Here is an 18,566-nt window from a genome sequence, read left to right as displayed (position 1 = left end):
CCGTACCGGCCCTATTTCAAAAAAAAAAAATATACCAAAAAAAAAAAACACAAAACAAAACAAATTGATACCTGCTCATGCGTGTGTTAAGATGCTAATTTTATTTTAAAAGATTGTTTTTATGTGGGGCAACCCAAAAACAAAAAATTTGAACCGAAATTTCAAAATTGAAGTATTTTGGATACCATAAGGGTAAGTGGAACATAGATGAAAAGTTGTCATTGTTGAGCAAGGGAAGGACCACATTGATGGAAGTGCCGGTATTTAAGATTTTTTATATTTCTTTTTAATATAACCGTAAACTTTTTTTTTTTTAATAGAAATTTATATCATTAGGATCAATAACCGGCAAACTGCCAATGGCTAGAGTCTAACTGTACTTACAACAAGATAGCCGGCAAGAAAATCCGGAAACCCTATTCTAAGCAAAACAGGCTCATTTCAAGTTGATGATAAATTTGCTAGAAATAGCGAACTTATAAACAAAGAAACTCCATGTCTTATAGGGCAAAATCATTGACTAGCATCCCCATTGGTCAGACGCGCAATTGCAGTACTAATAGAAAGCCACTTCCTAACAAACAATTAGGAGCACCTCCTTATTGATAAGCCGCTTGGAGGAAATGCCAATCTTATTCCAGATAATTACCAACTCCTGCAGAAGTCATGATCCGCAAATGATTGATCATGGATCATATATCAGCCCAACTGCCCAAGAAGGTCCACCTCTAAGACCAGGCCCACCCTCACCACTAAGTGATAAATGAGGGTGGCAAGACACCCTCCCTACTAGCCCACAACATAGAGCCCAACAACTCAAGCTTGAGCCCAGGCCCAAACCTGAGCAAAATGAGCAGAAACCCTAGTATGCTTCTGCCCATACATCACAGTCGCTGATGCCGCAAAATTTTCCTGTGGCCGACACTCCAGCATCGCATCTCCTTCAAGCTCCGATTCCTCAACCTCCCTCCGGCACCAGAACCCAGTCAAAAGTAGGAACTAAGAACTATTTCCTACCAAAACTGGCCAATCCAACTCCCAAATCGCCCTGCACAGTGGACTAGGGAGATCTAAGTCGATCGCCTGCACAAACTACCTACACTCGAAGCTGGCTGGATTCTTCCTTTCAGCCCGATGCTTACCGCAATCCAAGCCCGACATGCACCAAGTCTTCGAGTTTCAAGCCCTTGCCTCCAAACACATGTACGTTGCCCACGGACGGCCCAGCCACTGAAACGACCACACCACCACGCTCTACCCTCGCCAGCGAACAAAGGCTACCTTCACCAACGAACAACAGCCAATCGCTACCTTCACCGGCGAACAGCAGCCAAAGCAACCCAGAAACGCTCCACACATCGATGAGGGCGCCTAGGAACAGCCTCATCCGACCTAGACCAATGAAGGACCACGGTCAATCACCACCGATTTACACAAAACCCTAGGCTAGGGTTTCAACTTTTATTTCACATTACCTTAATATAATGGTAAACTTCAGAACTATTGGTGTGAAACTATACGTAGGATACATTGAGAAATTGGTGAGGTGGTTGTACCATCTGTTTATCTCAAAGCAAGTATAAAAAGAAAGGCTAATCTATAGTCAAATTATCTTAAAAAAGATTATACTGAACATAAGTACGTAGACAAGTAAACCAAGACTTATTCATCTCATGCTAGAGAAGATATGGATCGCACATTAGTGGACATGCCATATTTTGTTGCTTTTGTTCGAATAATTTACTCATAAGAGGTGGGTTTCTCAGGACGTTATTGAAGAAGACAAGACCTGATCGAGCAGTCGATCAGGATCAAAGCACAGCAAACTTCCACTACATTTTTATTTGAACATCCACTACATTGGGGCAGAGACCCGGCGGCATATATACTATTGTCAATTTATTTTTCTTTTTCAAATTTAGCAAAATTTTGTGTTTGAGAATCGGAGCTCGACTCTTAAAGGCATGACTCGTGAGAAAAGGGTAAAATCGGTAGAGGCCGACTCCCACGGTCCCTCTCAATTATGTTCTTAAATATGATTGCAGATTGCCCCGTCTGTAAATATGGTGAAGAATCTGATGTGGGATTTTGCATTTTATGATTGTCTCTTTCTGTCACTGTAGTTTGTTTCCTAATGGATACTTTGATCTTGTAGTTGTAGCCAGGTTTAGAACTAGTATTTGTTCTTTTGGATGTAATCAATTCCTAACCTTATCTCTGTATCAAAGCCTGTTGATCACAAGAAGATAGATGATCTTTGTCAGAAGAATGAATATAATTTATGATCTTTATGGGGGATCAGAGATCTGAGAAAAGAGACAGAAGCATTCAATGAATCTTTGGTCTGTTTGGACGCTACAAAAGTTACTAATTGACAAGGAAGTGGTAAGTGAGAGAGAAGAACTATTCAGATAAACAGATGGTTTTACATTTTATTAGGTATTATAGTCACACGATTAAAGCTAGCAATCCTCATCAAGCTTAAGACTATGGAGACAGAAGAAGTTGAATAGAATGACACACATCACAAGAAACGGGCAACGAAAGGCTAGCAGATCGGAAGAGGTTCACCGTTCCAACCACTGAGGCAATTGAGAATCGGATCAATGATTTTCCCCTGGCACATAGCTGTGAACACCTTGTCACATTCCTCCCCGGGGGACCTGAACTTTTCGCCAGTCAGGAACTCTCCCCCCAACTCCTCCCTCACAAATTTGTACAAAGGATAAGACCTGCACTCGATGATTCTGTTTGGAATCGCAGCATTCCCGCTCTCGTATGCGGCCCTAGCGCTCTCAACCTCTTTAGGCAAAATGGTCTTCAGCTCTTCCTCAAATGCCGAAATCTTTTGGAAAATTGAAGTGTTTGCATTCTTCTCATTCTCACCATTTGTCAACGCGTGTTCAACAAGCACTTGCCTTAGCCTCTGCATTAAGGGATATGTTGCGCTGCAAGGATCATCAATGTAGGCGAAAAGGTACTCCCTTTCAACAACCATAAGCAAATCCTTCTCGCAGAATCTTGAAGGGTGAAGCTCTCCATTAACCCCGGTAGTCAAAAGCCTCTTGGCCAATTGACTCACAGTGTTCTTAACCGTGCTCTTCAAGTTCTCCTCCAAATGCCTCAAGTCAATAGCTTGGCAAAGCGCTACCATAAATGTGGAAGACATGAGCTTCAGTATGTCAACAGCTTCTGCGGTTTTTCGTGACGAAATCAACCCCAAAGAGTTGACATCCTGGTTGTGCTGCTCAGCACTCTGGACATGGTTAGTCACTGGATTTGCGAGAAACTGAAGCTCAGAACAATAAGATGCCATGGCAATCTCAGCTCCCTTAAAGCCGTAATCCAAACTTGGGTTCCTCCCACCGGACAAATTGGACGGCAAGCCGTTGTTGTAAAAGTCATTGACGAGTTCCGAAAACTGAGCAAACATGAGCTTCCCAATGGATGCAATAGCCAAACGGGTGTTATCCATGGACACTCCAATTGGCGTACCCTGGAAGTTGCCACCATGCAATGCCTTGTTCCTTGAAACATCAATCAAAGGGTTGTCATTTACAGAATTAATCTCCCTCTCGATAGATTTAGTTGAAAACCGAATCACTTCAATTTGTGGACCGAGCCATTGTGGTGAGGTCCGCAGAGCGTAACGGTCTTGTTTAGGCTTCTGAAGAGGGTCCTGCTCATGTAGCTTCTTAGCAGCTTTAACGTAATCACTGCCATCCAAAATGTATTCCATAATTGCAGCAGCCTCAATTTGACCAGGGTGGTGCTTTAACTTGTGTGTCAAGTGGTCTGTAAACTCGGGCTTCCCTTGCATTACTTCAGCGAAAATCGCAGACAAGATTTCGGAAAGCAAGGCCAAAATGTTGGTCTCGAAAAGAACCGTGGAGGCCAAGCCAGAGCCAACAGCAGTACCATTAACAAGAGCAAGTCCTTCTTTGGGCTGCAATTCGAAGAACCCTGAGCTGATACCGACTTGTTCGAAAGCCTGAGCGGCATTGAGGGTCTCGCCTTTTGGCCCGACTGCCTTGGAATTGGGGCGGCCAGTCAGTAGTCCGGCGATGTAGGACAGCGGCACAAGGTCTCCGGAGGCGGTGATCGTGCCGCGGAGAGGCAAGCAGGGAGTAATGTTGTGGTTGAGAAACTTGGTGATGGCTTCTAAGATTTCGAATCTTATGCCGGAGTAGCCTTGCAGGAGAGTGTTGATTCTAACGAGCATGGCTGCTCTTGTTGCAGAGTGAGGCAGGGTGTGAGACTCTGTTCCATTGCCAAATACTCCAGCATTCAAGAATCTAGACCAAGAAACGAAAAAGCTCAGTTCATAATTCGGTGGATCCAGAAATAATAAACCAAATGCATTAATGCGTATGATTGCACATAAAATTGATAGAATAGACAATACTAATTAATGGATTCAAATCCGAAAGGACCAGTTTAATTAACTAGAAACCCAGATCTGATCAAATTCCATTTAACTAGGTGTTGGAAATCCCAATTGATTGTACTTGGTAAATTCCTTGAACCTCCAAGTACTACTACTCATGACGTGTGTGTGTGTACTAAGTTTGCCGCCCTATGCAATCTTTTGAGGGCCAATTCTTAGGTGCGGGTAGCCGCACCACGTGTACGGTGCGGCTGCCCAATCAAATTTAAGAAATTTTTGTCTTTATTTCGAAATTGTCCCTGGTTTTTAAATGTGAAATACCCAAAATACCCCCCTGCTAGGGGAATGATTGGCCTGCCGCACCGCCACCCCCACGCAAGAATCACTCTCTTAGGTGACAAGCAAAAAATCCCAGGGTAGGGAGATCCGAAACTTTCCTCCCCAGGTCCACAAGAAACTACTCAGTTTTAATCAGGTCCATGTACATTAATGAGTAAACTATCTATCTTGCTTACATGAATTAATTTTTAAATATACTAAAGTGACCCTTAATGAGTCGATAGAAGATAAATTATTTTGTCAAACAGTAACTCCTGTATTATACCATCAAAAAATTAATAAGTGATGTTATTAGGATATAGTAAGTTTTACAGACTAAATTAATTTTTTGAGAACGTAACATGTTAAAGTGACGAAACAATCATTTTCAACAGGGTAATAATCAATCAAAAGGTAACTTACCTAATTAGCTCTTTCTGAAGAGCAGCGCCTTGTTTGGTTCGTCTGTGGGAGGTTGCACCGAACCCGGTGGTGACACCATAGCTGTCCGTACCCTTGTTCAGGGACTCCATGACCCAATCACTACTGGCCTTCACACCAGCCCTGGCCGACTCAGCCAGTTCAACCTTGACACCAGAGTCATGGTTGGCTATAGCTGCCACCTGAGAAATAGTCAAGGATTTTCCACCGAGTTTCACCACCGGCTTCTTGTACTCGGCCACCATGCGCTTCACTTCATCAAGGTGGCTGCCTGCCATTGACTCCGCCGCCGCTCCCCAGTTAAGCGGGTCCGAAACAGAGAGCTCTGCTTTGAGGGACTCTGTTTTGACGCAGAGATCATCCAAGGAACCGTTTTGGATCCCATTCTGGTGGTTTCCATTCTGGGTTATGGTCTCCATGTCAGTGAGAATATAACCCAGAAGTGATTGAAGAAATGGGATTCAGGTTTCGAGAGAGGAGAGGAGGGAGAGAGAGAGAGAGAGGGGAGATGAAAACTTGGGAGTTATGGTGGTTTTCTGAGGAAGTGGAGGGAGGAGAGGTGGGTGCTTAAATAGATATATGGGGGGGGTGCGCCAAGGGAAACGTTACAACGGGGAAGAGTGAAGTGGTATTTTGGTAGGTGAGCATAAGGGTGGCAGAGAACCACACGAGGGTTGGTTGAAAATTCAATGTGACCGTGAGATCGTCAGCTGATCCAGCGGTGGTTGCCTTGCTACGTGGCTGTCCGAGGTGGATGACTAGAGGACCTTTTACTTGTTGGTTGCTTTGTTGCTTGGTGCAAGAGTAGGAGACGACAGGGGGAAGTGGTTGGTGGGGATTGGTGTGAGAACTAGAAAAAGGATTTCTTTTTTTTTTTTTTTTTTTAAAGTATTTGTAGACTCGTATTAGTACGTAATTACCAAACAGGGTTAACTATACTTTTTGAGAAAATTTCAAGAACAGTACATGAGGTATCGGTCATTCTAACCTTTCGTGAATTAACTTTCGAAACTATCAAAAAGGTACATGAATTTCAAATCTCGATCTAATTTTGGTGCATGTCGTTACATGCTCTGTTAATTAATGTGTTTTCTGTCAAAATTTTTAGGGTAAATCCGTCTTTTCAAGGATGATGGAAAAAAAAACCCAACTAAATTAAGCACCCATCTCTCTCTGTCTCTCTCTCCCTCGTACTGACCGCAACCACCACACCACTTCGGCCGAACTGCCACCATCAACTTTCTGCCAGCCACATTACGCCTCGAGGAGGCAGAAACCCTATAAATCGGATCCATACCCAGATCGTAGGCAAACGAGCCAACCCAGATCGAAACAATCTGATCCGAGCCACGACACGCCGCCCCGACCTCGTCCCCATCAGACCGCCTCCGAATCTGCAACTGCACACCACCCCGTCGGCCGGGCATGCAATTAGCTAACCAATCCCAGCCAACCCCTGCGATTTCCCTCTCCCTCACCTTACCGACAGTCACCGCGATCTCCCCAATCCGATCTATCAAGGAGCTCGGTCTCGCACCAGACCCACACGGGGTCGACAAAGGTCTGTCCGACGATGGCGGAAGGGCTCGCCGCCAGATAGGGAACAAAACTCACTCTCTATTCTCTCAGGTGCGTGCAAGTGCGTTCCACTACAATGAGTATTTTGTGTTTTCCTTTCTTGTACTTGCCCAATAGAGCAGCGAAGAACAATACAGGGTAGTTTGGTTTGGTGGGTGTGGATTTGGAAGTGGAGGAGATGCGGTAGTCGCAACATGGAGGAAGAAGGTGGTGAGGAACTGTCGAGCTATGTAGTTGGGCAGAAAGATGAGAGCTTTGTGGTCATCGGAGCTTTTCTGGGTCTGATTGAGAAGTCAATCGCTGGTGCAGTAACTACGATGTCGTAGATGGAGAAGGTGGTGAGGAACCACTTGGAGGCTGTCTCCGATTTGGGAACGACATCGTTGCAGAGTTTGGAATATAATTGATCAAGATTAGGAATGTGGTTGAAGGTTGAAGCTGTGGGGATGAAGAAGAAGAAGAAGAAGAAGAAGAAGAAGAAGAGGGGAGTGAATAAGGATTATGGGTTTGTAAACGAGTGGTTAGGGAAATTGGAAGAGCGCTAACCCTAGATTTGGGCGATGGAGGAGAAGAAGATGATGGGGAATTGGTTTCCATCACTCTGCTAGCAATGAAGGAGAGAACTAAGAGATGAAGCCTAGGAACTTGAAGAAGTTCTTAGCTGTTGAGAAGGAAGAGAGAGAGAGAGAGAGAGAGAGAGAGAGAGGAAACTATAAAAATACTATATTACCCTTTAATAAATGAATAATTACATAAAGTTAACGGAGTCCGTAACGGCATGTACTCAAATTGGGTAGAAATTTGAACTTGATGTACTGTTTTGATTTTAACAAAACTTGATTCACGAAAGGTTAGAATGGCCAATACTTCATGTACTCTTCTTGAAATTTTCCCATATTTTTTATAGGATAAATTTCTTCTATGGTACTTGAGGTATATGATCAATTGGGGATGATGACAGTTGTGCCCCCATTTGCAGAAGGAGTGATCGGCGACTATGTGCCCAGGATTGCGGCAGTGCGATTCCTGTGGCGCCGAGCTACTGCACAAACTAGGGGTGGGCATTTTGTACTGAAAAAGCGGTTACCGACCCGAACCGCACCGAAAAAACGGTTCGGCAATCGCACCGAACTAAAACGGTGTCTTTTTATGATCACACCGCACCGAACAGTATAAAAGCGGTTCAGTTGCGGTTTCGGGTCATAAACCGCCCGATTTAAACCACCCACACCGAATTTATTTTAATTACATTTTATTTATTTATTATTTCTCTATTGATGGAAATGTTGGTTTTCAATATATAAGAAATCCATTTTTGATTAGGTATTCAGTTTTTAATAAGTTGCTATGTTTGCTTGACCATTGATATATATATATATATGTGTGTGTGTGTGTGTGTGTGTGTGTGTGTGTAATAAGTTGCTATGGTCTTTTTGCAAGTTTCTTGATATTTGGGTGACATTTGCCGATTTGTGTGGACTCTAAATGCATTCAAAATTTATTTATGCCTTATTGAAATTGTTAAGTAAAAAAAAAGCCTGATTTTGGCTCTCTCTTTCTAGTTGAAATTAATAAATCGCTCCAAACCGAAACCGACCCGCACCACACCGAAAAATGGTGTAATCGAAATAATCAGTTCAGCCCTTTTGTAATGCGGTTGCGGTTTGATATATAAGGCCAACCGAAAAAAACGGTTTGGTTGCGGTTTGGGCCTCAAACCGAACCGAACCGCACCACGCCCACCCCTAGCACAAACCAGCGAGAGCAGCAGGAGGAGATGGTACGATGCATTTCTTCTCATCTGGAATCAAGGCTTGGGGGCCCCAATTTTGGGTGTCCAAAGCAAATGGAGGGCCAAACCTTTTGGGCTTTGGAAGGTGTTTGATTCAACTCTCGGCCTGTGGCTTTGGAATTGGGCTTTTTTGTGGACCAAACTGATGGGCTCTGGCCCTCTCGAGTTTCAGATTTGGGATCCTGGAGGATTGTCCAAGCTAACCAATTTTATGTTCTTTACATTTGTAGTGGGGCCTATGTACTGTGACACTATGTTTTTGTTTCATAATGTAATAGGCTTGCAAGGAATAAGTGAGCGCGAGTGTACAATGAATGGACCTATTGCTATGTACCACCATGGTGTCACCATAACTTCTTATTTGTCTAATGTCTATCTACATGATGACATCAGAAGGGTATGTAATGGTCATTTTGGCTTGAGAAAAATGAAAATCGTTGTGATTTGATTTTAAAAAAATGATCAATTGGATAATTTGATACTTAGACGTCTTTAAAAGAGGATAATTTGATACCTAAACTTAAGCTCCGTTTGACTTTTTGGTACTTCTGTTAATTTTTCAGTTAAATGTAAGGATAAAATTGATTTAGAATCTATCCATAGAAATAAAATCAAATAAACATGAGTTTTTTGGGTTGATGACCATCAGCCCTAGGTTTTCGTCATTTTCCTGGGTCCTTTGGGAGCAAATGAACATGAATGAATGTTTTTGGGTTATGTTGAAGATGACATAATTGAATTTTATGTTTAAAAATTTAGTCGTCGTGATTTGAACACTCATGAGAGTATTTTTAGTGGATCAGACATAACTCAGTGGAGTAGTCTTATGAGTGTTCAAATCACGATGACTAGATTTCTTAGATATAAAATTCAATTATTTTATCTTCAACATAACCCAAAAACATTAATTCATACTCATTAAATGATGAAGAACGGTCATCAACCCACAAAACTCTTTTTTTTTTTTTTTTTTTTTTCTTTTTACATATATTTTAAATTTCAATTTTATCATTACCTTTAACTAAAAAATTAACAAAAGTGTCAAAAGGTCATACCTCAGGTACCATAGAAGAAACGTGTCCTCTATTAAAAACTATCTACCAAAGTGTCCAATTGATACATCAGGTACCATAGAAAAAACTTACCCTTTTTATATTGGATTATCTTGAGATTAACCCAACTTTGTATTGTTGGATTAGAATTAGGGTATGCTGGAGGTTTGATTTCTTGCAATATAACCACAAAAATATACCGAGTTCTTGGTCAGGTCCACTACCCGACCTCAAGATTTAGGCAAAGAATATCCTTTTTTGTTTTTGAATAGAAAACAAAAAGGAGTCGGTCAAAACTATGGGATTCATTAACCATTTGAGATTAACATAAGTGATAAGGGAAGGTAGAGAGTTGGATTATGTTCAAGGTCATTGGCTTTGTTTCAGGGTACTGTTTCCATTTTCATGTTGGCAAGGGTGCAACAGGCAACACATAGTAAGTCTATTTAGCATCTGCATCAGGGCCTTCGTGTGGAAATCAACTGGTTTCGTCAACTCTTGCAATTTTGATTCATTGTTGGTATGCAGGACAATTTTTACAAACTGGTGATGTGACGGTGGTGGCTTGGAAATTTGGCCATAGAGCAGCAAACTGGAATAATAGACAACAACAATCAGTGTTAGGCGATGGGAGTAAATATAGCACATAGCCTAGAGGCTATCGTAATAGAATTCTTATTTTGATGATGTTACATCTAGGCCTGGGAATTCAAAGCCGAGAAACTGATACCGATCCCGTCCGATCCGAGCCGAAACCGATCGGCTTGGTATGAAAAGATAGTTCTCCGGCATCCCGACCCGAACCGTACCGAAAATTATGTAAACAGGTCGGCACCGGTATGGGTCAAATACATACTGAATTATCATAGCCGAGCCTAAACCAGATCATGACCTCCGGAGCTCCGTTGCTCGTGGCGGTTCTGTCTCAGATTGAGTCGCTGGGATTCGTGGTGAGCCATGGATACGGTTTGACGGAGACGGCGGGGGTAGTGGTGTCGTGCGCGTGGACGTGGTGGAGCTGCCATGACTGGTCTGAGACCAATTATTGAGGGTATGAACATGGGTTGATTCTTCTGCTTCACCTTCTCCTTCTTCTTCAACTAACAATTCCCACATCTCTTTGGCCCAAATCCCAATCCACCTTTGCACCTACAGCAGACCCACCTTCTTCCTTGCTCCAATCCACCTCTGCACCACAAACCCAGGAACCCAGTTCACTAAGTGAGTTCAACGATGAAAATGTGGAAAACCCAGATCGTGAAAATGAAAATGTGGAATCCGATTGGTACCGAAACTATACCGAACCAATCGGTTTCGGAACCAATCGGTATCCTTGACAAAATTCCGGCATCCCGAACAGATCCAAGCCGACTATAAAGTCGGTACCGGTGTCGGTATAGGCCCATTCCCGAGCCGAGCCAAACCGATCCCAGCCCTAGTTACATCTGATTAGATTTGGAAATAGGGCTCAATTCTTCACCCTTGCCGGAATGAAGTGACCCTATTATGGATGTAAGGCCTCCGGGCAAATTGTAATATTTTGCTTTTATTGTAAGAAAATTTCTAGAGTTACATATCCTCTAAGCAAATAAAAAATAGTACCACGCTCCTTCAATCAATTAGACATATCCTCAATTACAAGGTTGTTGAGCTATGAAGGCTCTATTTAATTCTTTTCCAAATCTGATTCCTTCTGCGTTTAGGCCATGTTTGGTTCGTGGAAAGTAAGCATCAGGAAAAAATATTTGTTCATTTCTTGCGTTTGGGATACAAAAGGAAATGAAATATTATCCTGAAGGAAGAAAAAATGAGGGGGAAAGTGGTTCATTCCAAACCTCAAATGAATCATTTTCCCTCATTATTTCCTTGCATCTATTACTCACAATACATTTTATTTATTTTTTGCATTAATTACAAACATTTTAACAATTTTTCTAATAACTTTCCTTATGTTATCAAACATTGGAATGAAAAGTTCTTAGGAAATTTCATTTCATTTCCCTTTTCACAGAAAAGACAAAGGAATTATTTTCCTTTCCGTGAACCAAACGAGATTAGAGCTTCCTTGGCTAGATAATGTACTACTTGACTACACTTTCTTGAAATCTTCTTTAATTAAAACTTCTCAAGTGCTTTGGGTTTCATGAGAACTTGTAAGCAAATTGTTGAATAATAAAAATTCAATGATGAAACATCCATATACTTTGATACACATAAATAACTAGAACATGTCCAATTTGCTTTCTTTTAATGATGCTTGATGGGTTTATGTCGTTATGATTATGAAAAAACTGAGGATTCATTAATTACAAGTAGAATCAAATTTGAATGCAAGACTTATCCGAATTATTAGGTTAGTCTTTTATGAATCCATCCTGTTTCTTTGACATCATGATCTTCATCACATGCATATCATATGTATTCTAGTCTTTTAATGAAGAATATAAAGGTCACTCAAAGTCTTAGATGGAAATGGTTTAGGCCTAAAAGGATGGAAATGGTTTAGGCCTAAAAGGCTATGTACACCGATACACATTGATGATTGACCAGTATTAACACAAAGCAACTAATTAATTCAATCGCCGCTAGAGTAGTTTTTTCGATTGAGGCCGCTAGAGTAGCTTATATCACCAAAGAAAAGAAAAAAAAAATGAATTACAACAAAAAATTTTAAAAATGGAGTAACAAGGATAACTTATCAAATTTATTTTCATAGTCTAGGCATAGTTGATGAAGTGACATACCAGAATGATTTGAGGTACATATCAGAAAGTGAGGATAGTAACACTCACCATCCCCTCATTTTGTAGTCTAATTCCTGAATAAAATAAAAGTACTTATTTTTTGGGTAATACTTAGATTATGATTTTATCAAGCTTGCAAAATCATACTCTCCTTTTGTAGTCTAATTCCTGAATAAAATATTAAAGTACTTATTTTTTGGGTAATACTTAGATTATGATTTTACCAAGCTTGTAAAATGAATATCATTTTTCATTAAAGGAAACATATGTTAAAGTTTAGCTTTCAGCCTTTCAGGATCAGAACTTTCATGATCAAAACATATGTTAATTAAGAGTTTAACAATCTTATATTCACAATTTACAACCAACTTAACTTCATAAAATTGGCCACTTGTCAAATAATAATTAGTAAAATACACTTATTGTTTTTTTTCTTGGGGCATATGTGCGAGATTCATAAAACAATATTATACGTCTACTTCCACTCATTACTCTAAACCACGTTTGGTTTGCAGAAAGTAAGTATCAGGAAAGGAAACTTATTCCTTACGTTACCAAACATTTGGAAATAGGGCTCAATTCTTCACCCTTGCCGGAATGAAGTGACCCTATTATGGATGTAAGGCCTTCAGGAAATAATATTTTGCTTTTATTATTTAGGATTAAATACTTGTTACTCCTCAAACTTTTTCCTGAAAAACAGTTTAGTCCCTCGCCTTTCAAATTAAACTGGATAGTGCTTATTCTTTCTAATTCTCACACAACATGTCCAAAACAGGTATAAAATGACTATTCTACCCCCAAGATCCTTTTTTTATTTTTTTCTCTCTCTTTTTCTAATTTTTCTCTCTTTTTTAATTTTTAATTTTATATTTTTTTTTTCTGGTTCTCTCTCTCCCTCTCCAAGACTATTCTACCACCAAACCAAGCGCCTCTTTTCTCCTTCTTTCTTCGTTCTTCTCTGCTCTTTCTTTTTTCCCCCTTCTTACTCTACTCCATATTCCAATTTAATTTAATCTGGAGCCAATCCTCCCCACAAAATTCCCCCACCTCTCCAAATTCACACTCCCAAATCCAAGAGTAACCCCATACCAAAACACAGTAACACACATTGGCCACCTCTTCTCCGCCAAGGCCTTCTCTGCATGCCTGAGATCGTCAAAATGGACGGTCACGATCCCGTCGCAGGACCTCTCCGTCTGAACCCACCTCACCTGGCCGAACGCCTCCTCAGACAGATCCGAGAACTCTTTGAAGTCGTGGACTGTCGTCGGATCCAAAGCTTGGTGCTTGGCGGCTCTGCATGTACTCCTTTCGCACCGGAGAAGATGAAGGGTGAGGAGTAGTGGCGCTGGAGCTTGCGGTGTGCGTGTGGGGATCGGGATCGACGTATGGTCGTGATTGGCTCGGGTTTCGGTCTGGATTCGATTGGTGATGGTGGTGTTGTGAGATGGTGGCCGGAAGTGGTTGTCTTCGATGATGGCAGAGGAAAAGAAGAAGAAGAGAGGTTGAGGGAGAGAGAGAGAGACCGTGGTCTAGTCCTCTGCTGTGCTCGGAGACTTGAACTTGCGGCGGCTATCTTACTTGGAGATTTGGATTGCTTGGAAGAGTCTTGCAGCGGCGGCGGAGGAGGACGAAGAGACTTGAAGGCTGGGTTCGAATGTTCGACTAAGGGATTGAATTTGAAATCTGGAAGGGGATTGAATCATTTGTATGGGATTGAAGGCTGGGTATGAGTGTTCGACTAAGGGATTGATTCGATTGAATTTGAAATATGGAAATCTAGGGTTCTATTATTCGAAGCTAGAGTATAGAGGATCGGGGACAATTGAGAAAATTAGCAAAAGTGAAAAACAATACCGTATATGAGGATTTTCCGATCTTGAATCCTGGAGTGCAGCTCGGTCCTGGTTGGAAATGGGATCGGAGCTGGAATTGGGGAGAGAGAGAGAGAGCAGAGACCAAAGACAAGAGAGAGAAGCAAAAAAAAAATTAAATTAAAAAATGATTAAAAATAAAAAGATAAAAAAGAGAAAAAGAAAAGAGAGAAATAATAAAAAAGAGGAAGTGAGGGGTATTATAGTCATTTTAGACCTGTTTTGGACCTGTTGTGTGAGAATTAGAGAGAATAAGGACTATCCAGTTTAATTTGAAAGGCGAAGGACTAAACTGTTTTTCAGGGAAAAGTTTGAGGAGTAACAAGTATTTAATCCTATTATTTACAAACTTTTTAACAATTTTCTTAATAACTTTCCTTACGTTACCAAACATCGGAATGGAAAATTATTGGGAAATCTCATTTCCCTTCCTATGGGAAAGACAAAAGAATTACTTTCCTACTATGGTGAGCAAGTCAAACCCACTATGGTGATATATGAAATGGGTCTTTCCATATGGGAGAGTATAAAGCATGCACGGGGTCGCAACCATGAGGGTCAGGTGGATGATTGCGTCATAACTGGGAATGATGTACATTGGGCTCCACCCCCAGGTGGAAGTCTAAAGTTAAATTGTGACGCATCGATGACTGCAAATGGAGAACAGCTGGTTGGGATCGGCATTGTATGCCGCGATAGCGATGGGAATATGGTAGCAGCTATGGGAGAGAGGGTCGCTGGAAGATTAAAGCCATGTGCAGCTGAGTTGTTCTCTGTGATGAGGGGTGTTGAATGGGCTATGGAACGAGGCTGGACTGGCCTCGTGGTTGAAACAGATTGTTTGGAGGCTGTGAGAATGGTAAATGGAAGTGATGAATGCCTTGCAAGTGAGGGTACTATTGTGGAGCGAATCAGAGAGATACTAGGGGCATTGGATATCCACAATATTCAGTATGTTCCTAGAGCGGCAAATATGGCGGCTCATGCTGTTGCTAGAGTTGTAGCCCGGGGTAATGGGCGGAGTAGTTGGTTAGGGGTTGGGCCTTCTTGGCTCATGGATGTCATTGGTAATGACGGACCCGTAACTGGTTCTTTTTATAGGGAGGAGAGTGGGGAGTTCTTGTCCACCACCGGTCATTCCCATGTTTTGTAGTTTTGGTCAGTTTGAATAAAACTTTTTCATTCTAAAAAAAAAAAAATACTTTCCTTTCCATGAACCAAACGAGGCCAAATTAATTGGCTATCTTAGTTGCATTGAAGATGAGTGGTCCAAAAATCCAATTAATTGTTTACACATGGAAGTTTGTCAAGTAATTATACTGAAGACAAGATTCCATAAATTAGCTTGTCTACTCAAAAACTGGTTTGTCCGTTCACTTGCAATTTGCAAATAAATATGTGGAACATGGCAATTTGAACTCTCTGGCAAAAAATGAACGACTTAAAAATTCGATTCCATGTTCAAAGAATTTAAAAGATATATAAGTTCTGTTGAGTGGACTGGCAAGTTCTATGGGACACAAACCTTTGAATTGGACCATCGATCCATTCACACTTGCTGGTTTGTTGCTGGAAAAAATGAAAGACTTGAGGCATGCATCAACAACTAATGGTTGTTAGTTCTTATCTAAAAACTTTTACAAGGAAAAACAAAAGAAAGAACAACATGGATGGTTGTTTGGTCCTCTAAATATATCAAATAAATTATCAATAAATGAATTTAGTTTGATAGAGAGATAAAAAGCTTTGTTTATATTTTAATATTTTGTAGAGATGATCTTTTCTTGATTATTTATTGATTGGACGGCTTGAATTATAAAATTTTATGTTTTGAATTAAAATTTAAAAAATGTTGAAAAGAAAGGTTGCTAGCTAGTATCCCTTTAAATCCCCAAGTTCTACAATTCACATAGCATGCCATGTCTATTTAGTCAATTAGGATGTAATTACTTGTCGTCACATGTAAAAATACGACTGGATCCATCTAAAATCGTTAAAATTAAACTTGTTTGACTCTGATGACTCTTATCTTAACAAGTAAATTTTTTATTTTGAAAAGTCTTTAAAAGTGCTATAGTACTCTTGCGTCACACGTTATAAGAAAGAAAATCGTTGAAAAGAGATTCTCACGATTTTTTGGTCAAGTCCTACTCCTTAGTGAGTTAGTGGGGATTGTTGTTGCCACAAACATATTAAACATTTGCCAATCACGTCAAGTCAAATCTAAGGAATCGTCATGACTCACGATTTGGGGGGGTCAATATATGTGTGGAGAGACGCCAAAATAATGTTTTGTATGGAAGAATTGACTTCCCAGTCGTCTTCATTGTGTAATAGTCTTTAACTTTGCAAATCATGCATGTAGATTTGGTTAAGCAGATGATACAGTGGTTGGAAATATGTTGTTGGTGATCATGCATGGTCCAGCATGGATACCCCAGTACTGTTTGGAAAAACATGTTTCTTTCTGGTTTCTTAATTAAACTATGAGGTTTTTCCATTTGCTGAAGTGAGGCCAAAAGAAATACCTAACCTCATCCGCTAGTACTACTAGCTAATATACAGAGACTGTTGGCTCACTTGGCTGATGCATGCCCAAAAGCCTGTAATTAACTAACCAATTCATTTCTAGCCAAAGAAACTAATATATATATAAACTCATTTCTAGCTACCCTAATAAAGTTAGTACGTTTGTCTCGGATTTTCATTACAAAATGAAATTTACAAATGTTTTCCCAAGGAAAGAAGCGTGTTTGGATGAGGGAAAAAATGATTGAATTTAATTGCAAGTGAGAATTTCATAATTCCTAAAAGCTAATTCCCTCTAGAATATGTATTTTGCCCAAACTCTAGGTTACTTGATCTAGTTGTAATAGAGTTTTGAATTAGAGATATTCTCGGAGATATTCATAGATATCCAATTAATTGTACGATTATCTTTCCTTGTACAACTCTGATTCTATGTCTTGTAATCCTCTATATAAAGAGGCCCCTATTATCAATGAAAGCACGACTCAATTCTCTCCCAATTCAGTTTTCCTTAAACACGTTATTAGCACGACGCCCTAACCCTAAAACCTAATAGCCAAAACACTAAATCCGAATACAAACCATGAAATTAACCCTTTCGGCCCCCGCCGCACATCTTGAAGCCCTCGACACCAGGAGTCCAGAACCGGCCGAAGAACAACTAGAACCGGCCGGAAACCTACCGAACCGGCCACCAGAAGCTCCAAACACCCGTAGCAAATACTCTACCGGGTCACCACATTTCGGACCTCCGATTGCTACCAAATTTTGCCAGCATCGGTGCTTTGATCCCAGAATTCTGGAACTGGAAAAATTTTCTCCGGAACCGGCCTAAAAACACGTGAACCGACCACTTGACTGCTGCTGCACCTTGAACCGATAGAGAGAAGAAACGAAAGAAAGAAGAAAGAAGGAGGCAGCCCAGAGAGAAGAAAAGAAGGAGGCGACCCAAGCATGTGACGCAGCCCAGAAGCCCACAGGCCCACTAACGTCAGCCGCCCCTGCCACGTCAGCAACCCGGTGCCACATCAACTCCAGCAACTTTTCCGGCGACCTATTTCAAAGTATTTTTTTACTAAAAGTTCCAGTTTTTTTAGTTTTTATTCAATTTCTCTTCTTTTTCTCAGGGACTTGCAAACTCCCTTCTTCTACCCCCCTTTTGTCATCATAGAGGAGACCTAATTAAGCCGAACTATGGGGGTTCGTGCTCACTCCAAGCTTGGAGCTTGTAGAATCCTCCAAACTTAGAGTATGTTGAGAAGTTATGATCGACCACAAACACATCATTGTTTCGATCTAATCCAATTCCTCTTGGAATCTGATTTCTTGAAAGCGACTACGCTCAGAAATCCCTAATTTCTTGGAAGCAACTACACTCAGAAATTCTATTGTTTTCGTGGTAGCCTTTTTTTTTGCTCCAAAACTAACCCTAATTTCTTGTTCCCTTTCAGGATGTGTAACCTGAACAAACTAGATTTCATTCCATTGGGAACAACTGGCTCTGGATATCACAAGTGGGTTCGTAATGTCCGCCAGCATCTCAAGGCCGATGGAATCTTGAGTATGGTTCTCGAGCCAAGCCAGGACGTGCTAACTGTTGAGCAAGATCAAGCTTTGGAAGCAAATAGAGCAACCTTAGAGGTAAATAAGGCGAAAACCATCATCCTAATGACTCGTCATATGGATGATTCGCTCCAGTACGAGTATATGAATAAAGAAGACCCCAGAAGGTTGTGGGTCTCACTCAATGAAAGATTTGGCAATGTCCGTGACTCCCTACTTCCTGATCTATAACTGAGATGGTGTGAGCCCCGGAAAAATTATCGAGATAAGGTGAGATCGTTTGGA

General features: G+C 41.0%; 1 protein-coding gene across 1 annotated transcript; it reads right to left on the bottom strand.

The window, feature by feature from the left end:
• Positions 1-2,406: 2,406 nt before the first annotated feature.
• LOC133720492 (phenylalanine ammonia-lyase 1) lies at positions 2,407-5,704 on the bottom strand. The gene is made up of 2 exons (XM_062146823.1): positions 5,129-5,704; positions 2,407-4,295 (listed from the first exon to the last, which is right to left on the bottom strand). Exons 1-2 carry the CDS (start codon positions 5,563-5,565, stop codon positions 2,549-2,551), a joined length of 2,184 nt encoding a protein of 727 aa, XP_062002807.1. The 5' UTR covers positions 5,566-5,704; the 3' UTR covers positions 2,407-2,548.
• Positions 5,705-18,566: the final 12,862 nt, after the last annotated feature.

The sequence above is a fragment of the Rosa rugosa genome, chromosome 7, assembly GCF_958449725.1.
Source record: "Rosa rugosa chromosome 7, drRosRugo1.1, whole genome shotgun sequence".
NCBI lineage: Eukaryota > Viridiplantae > Streptophyta > Magnoliopsida > Rosales > Rosaceae > Rosa > Rosa rugosa.
Note: the sequence above shows the minus strand (reverse complement) of the source record. Positions and strands in the feature narration are given on the sequence as shown.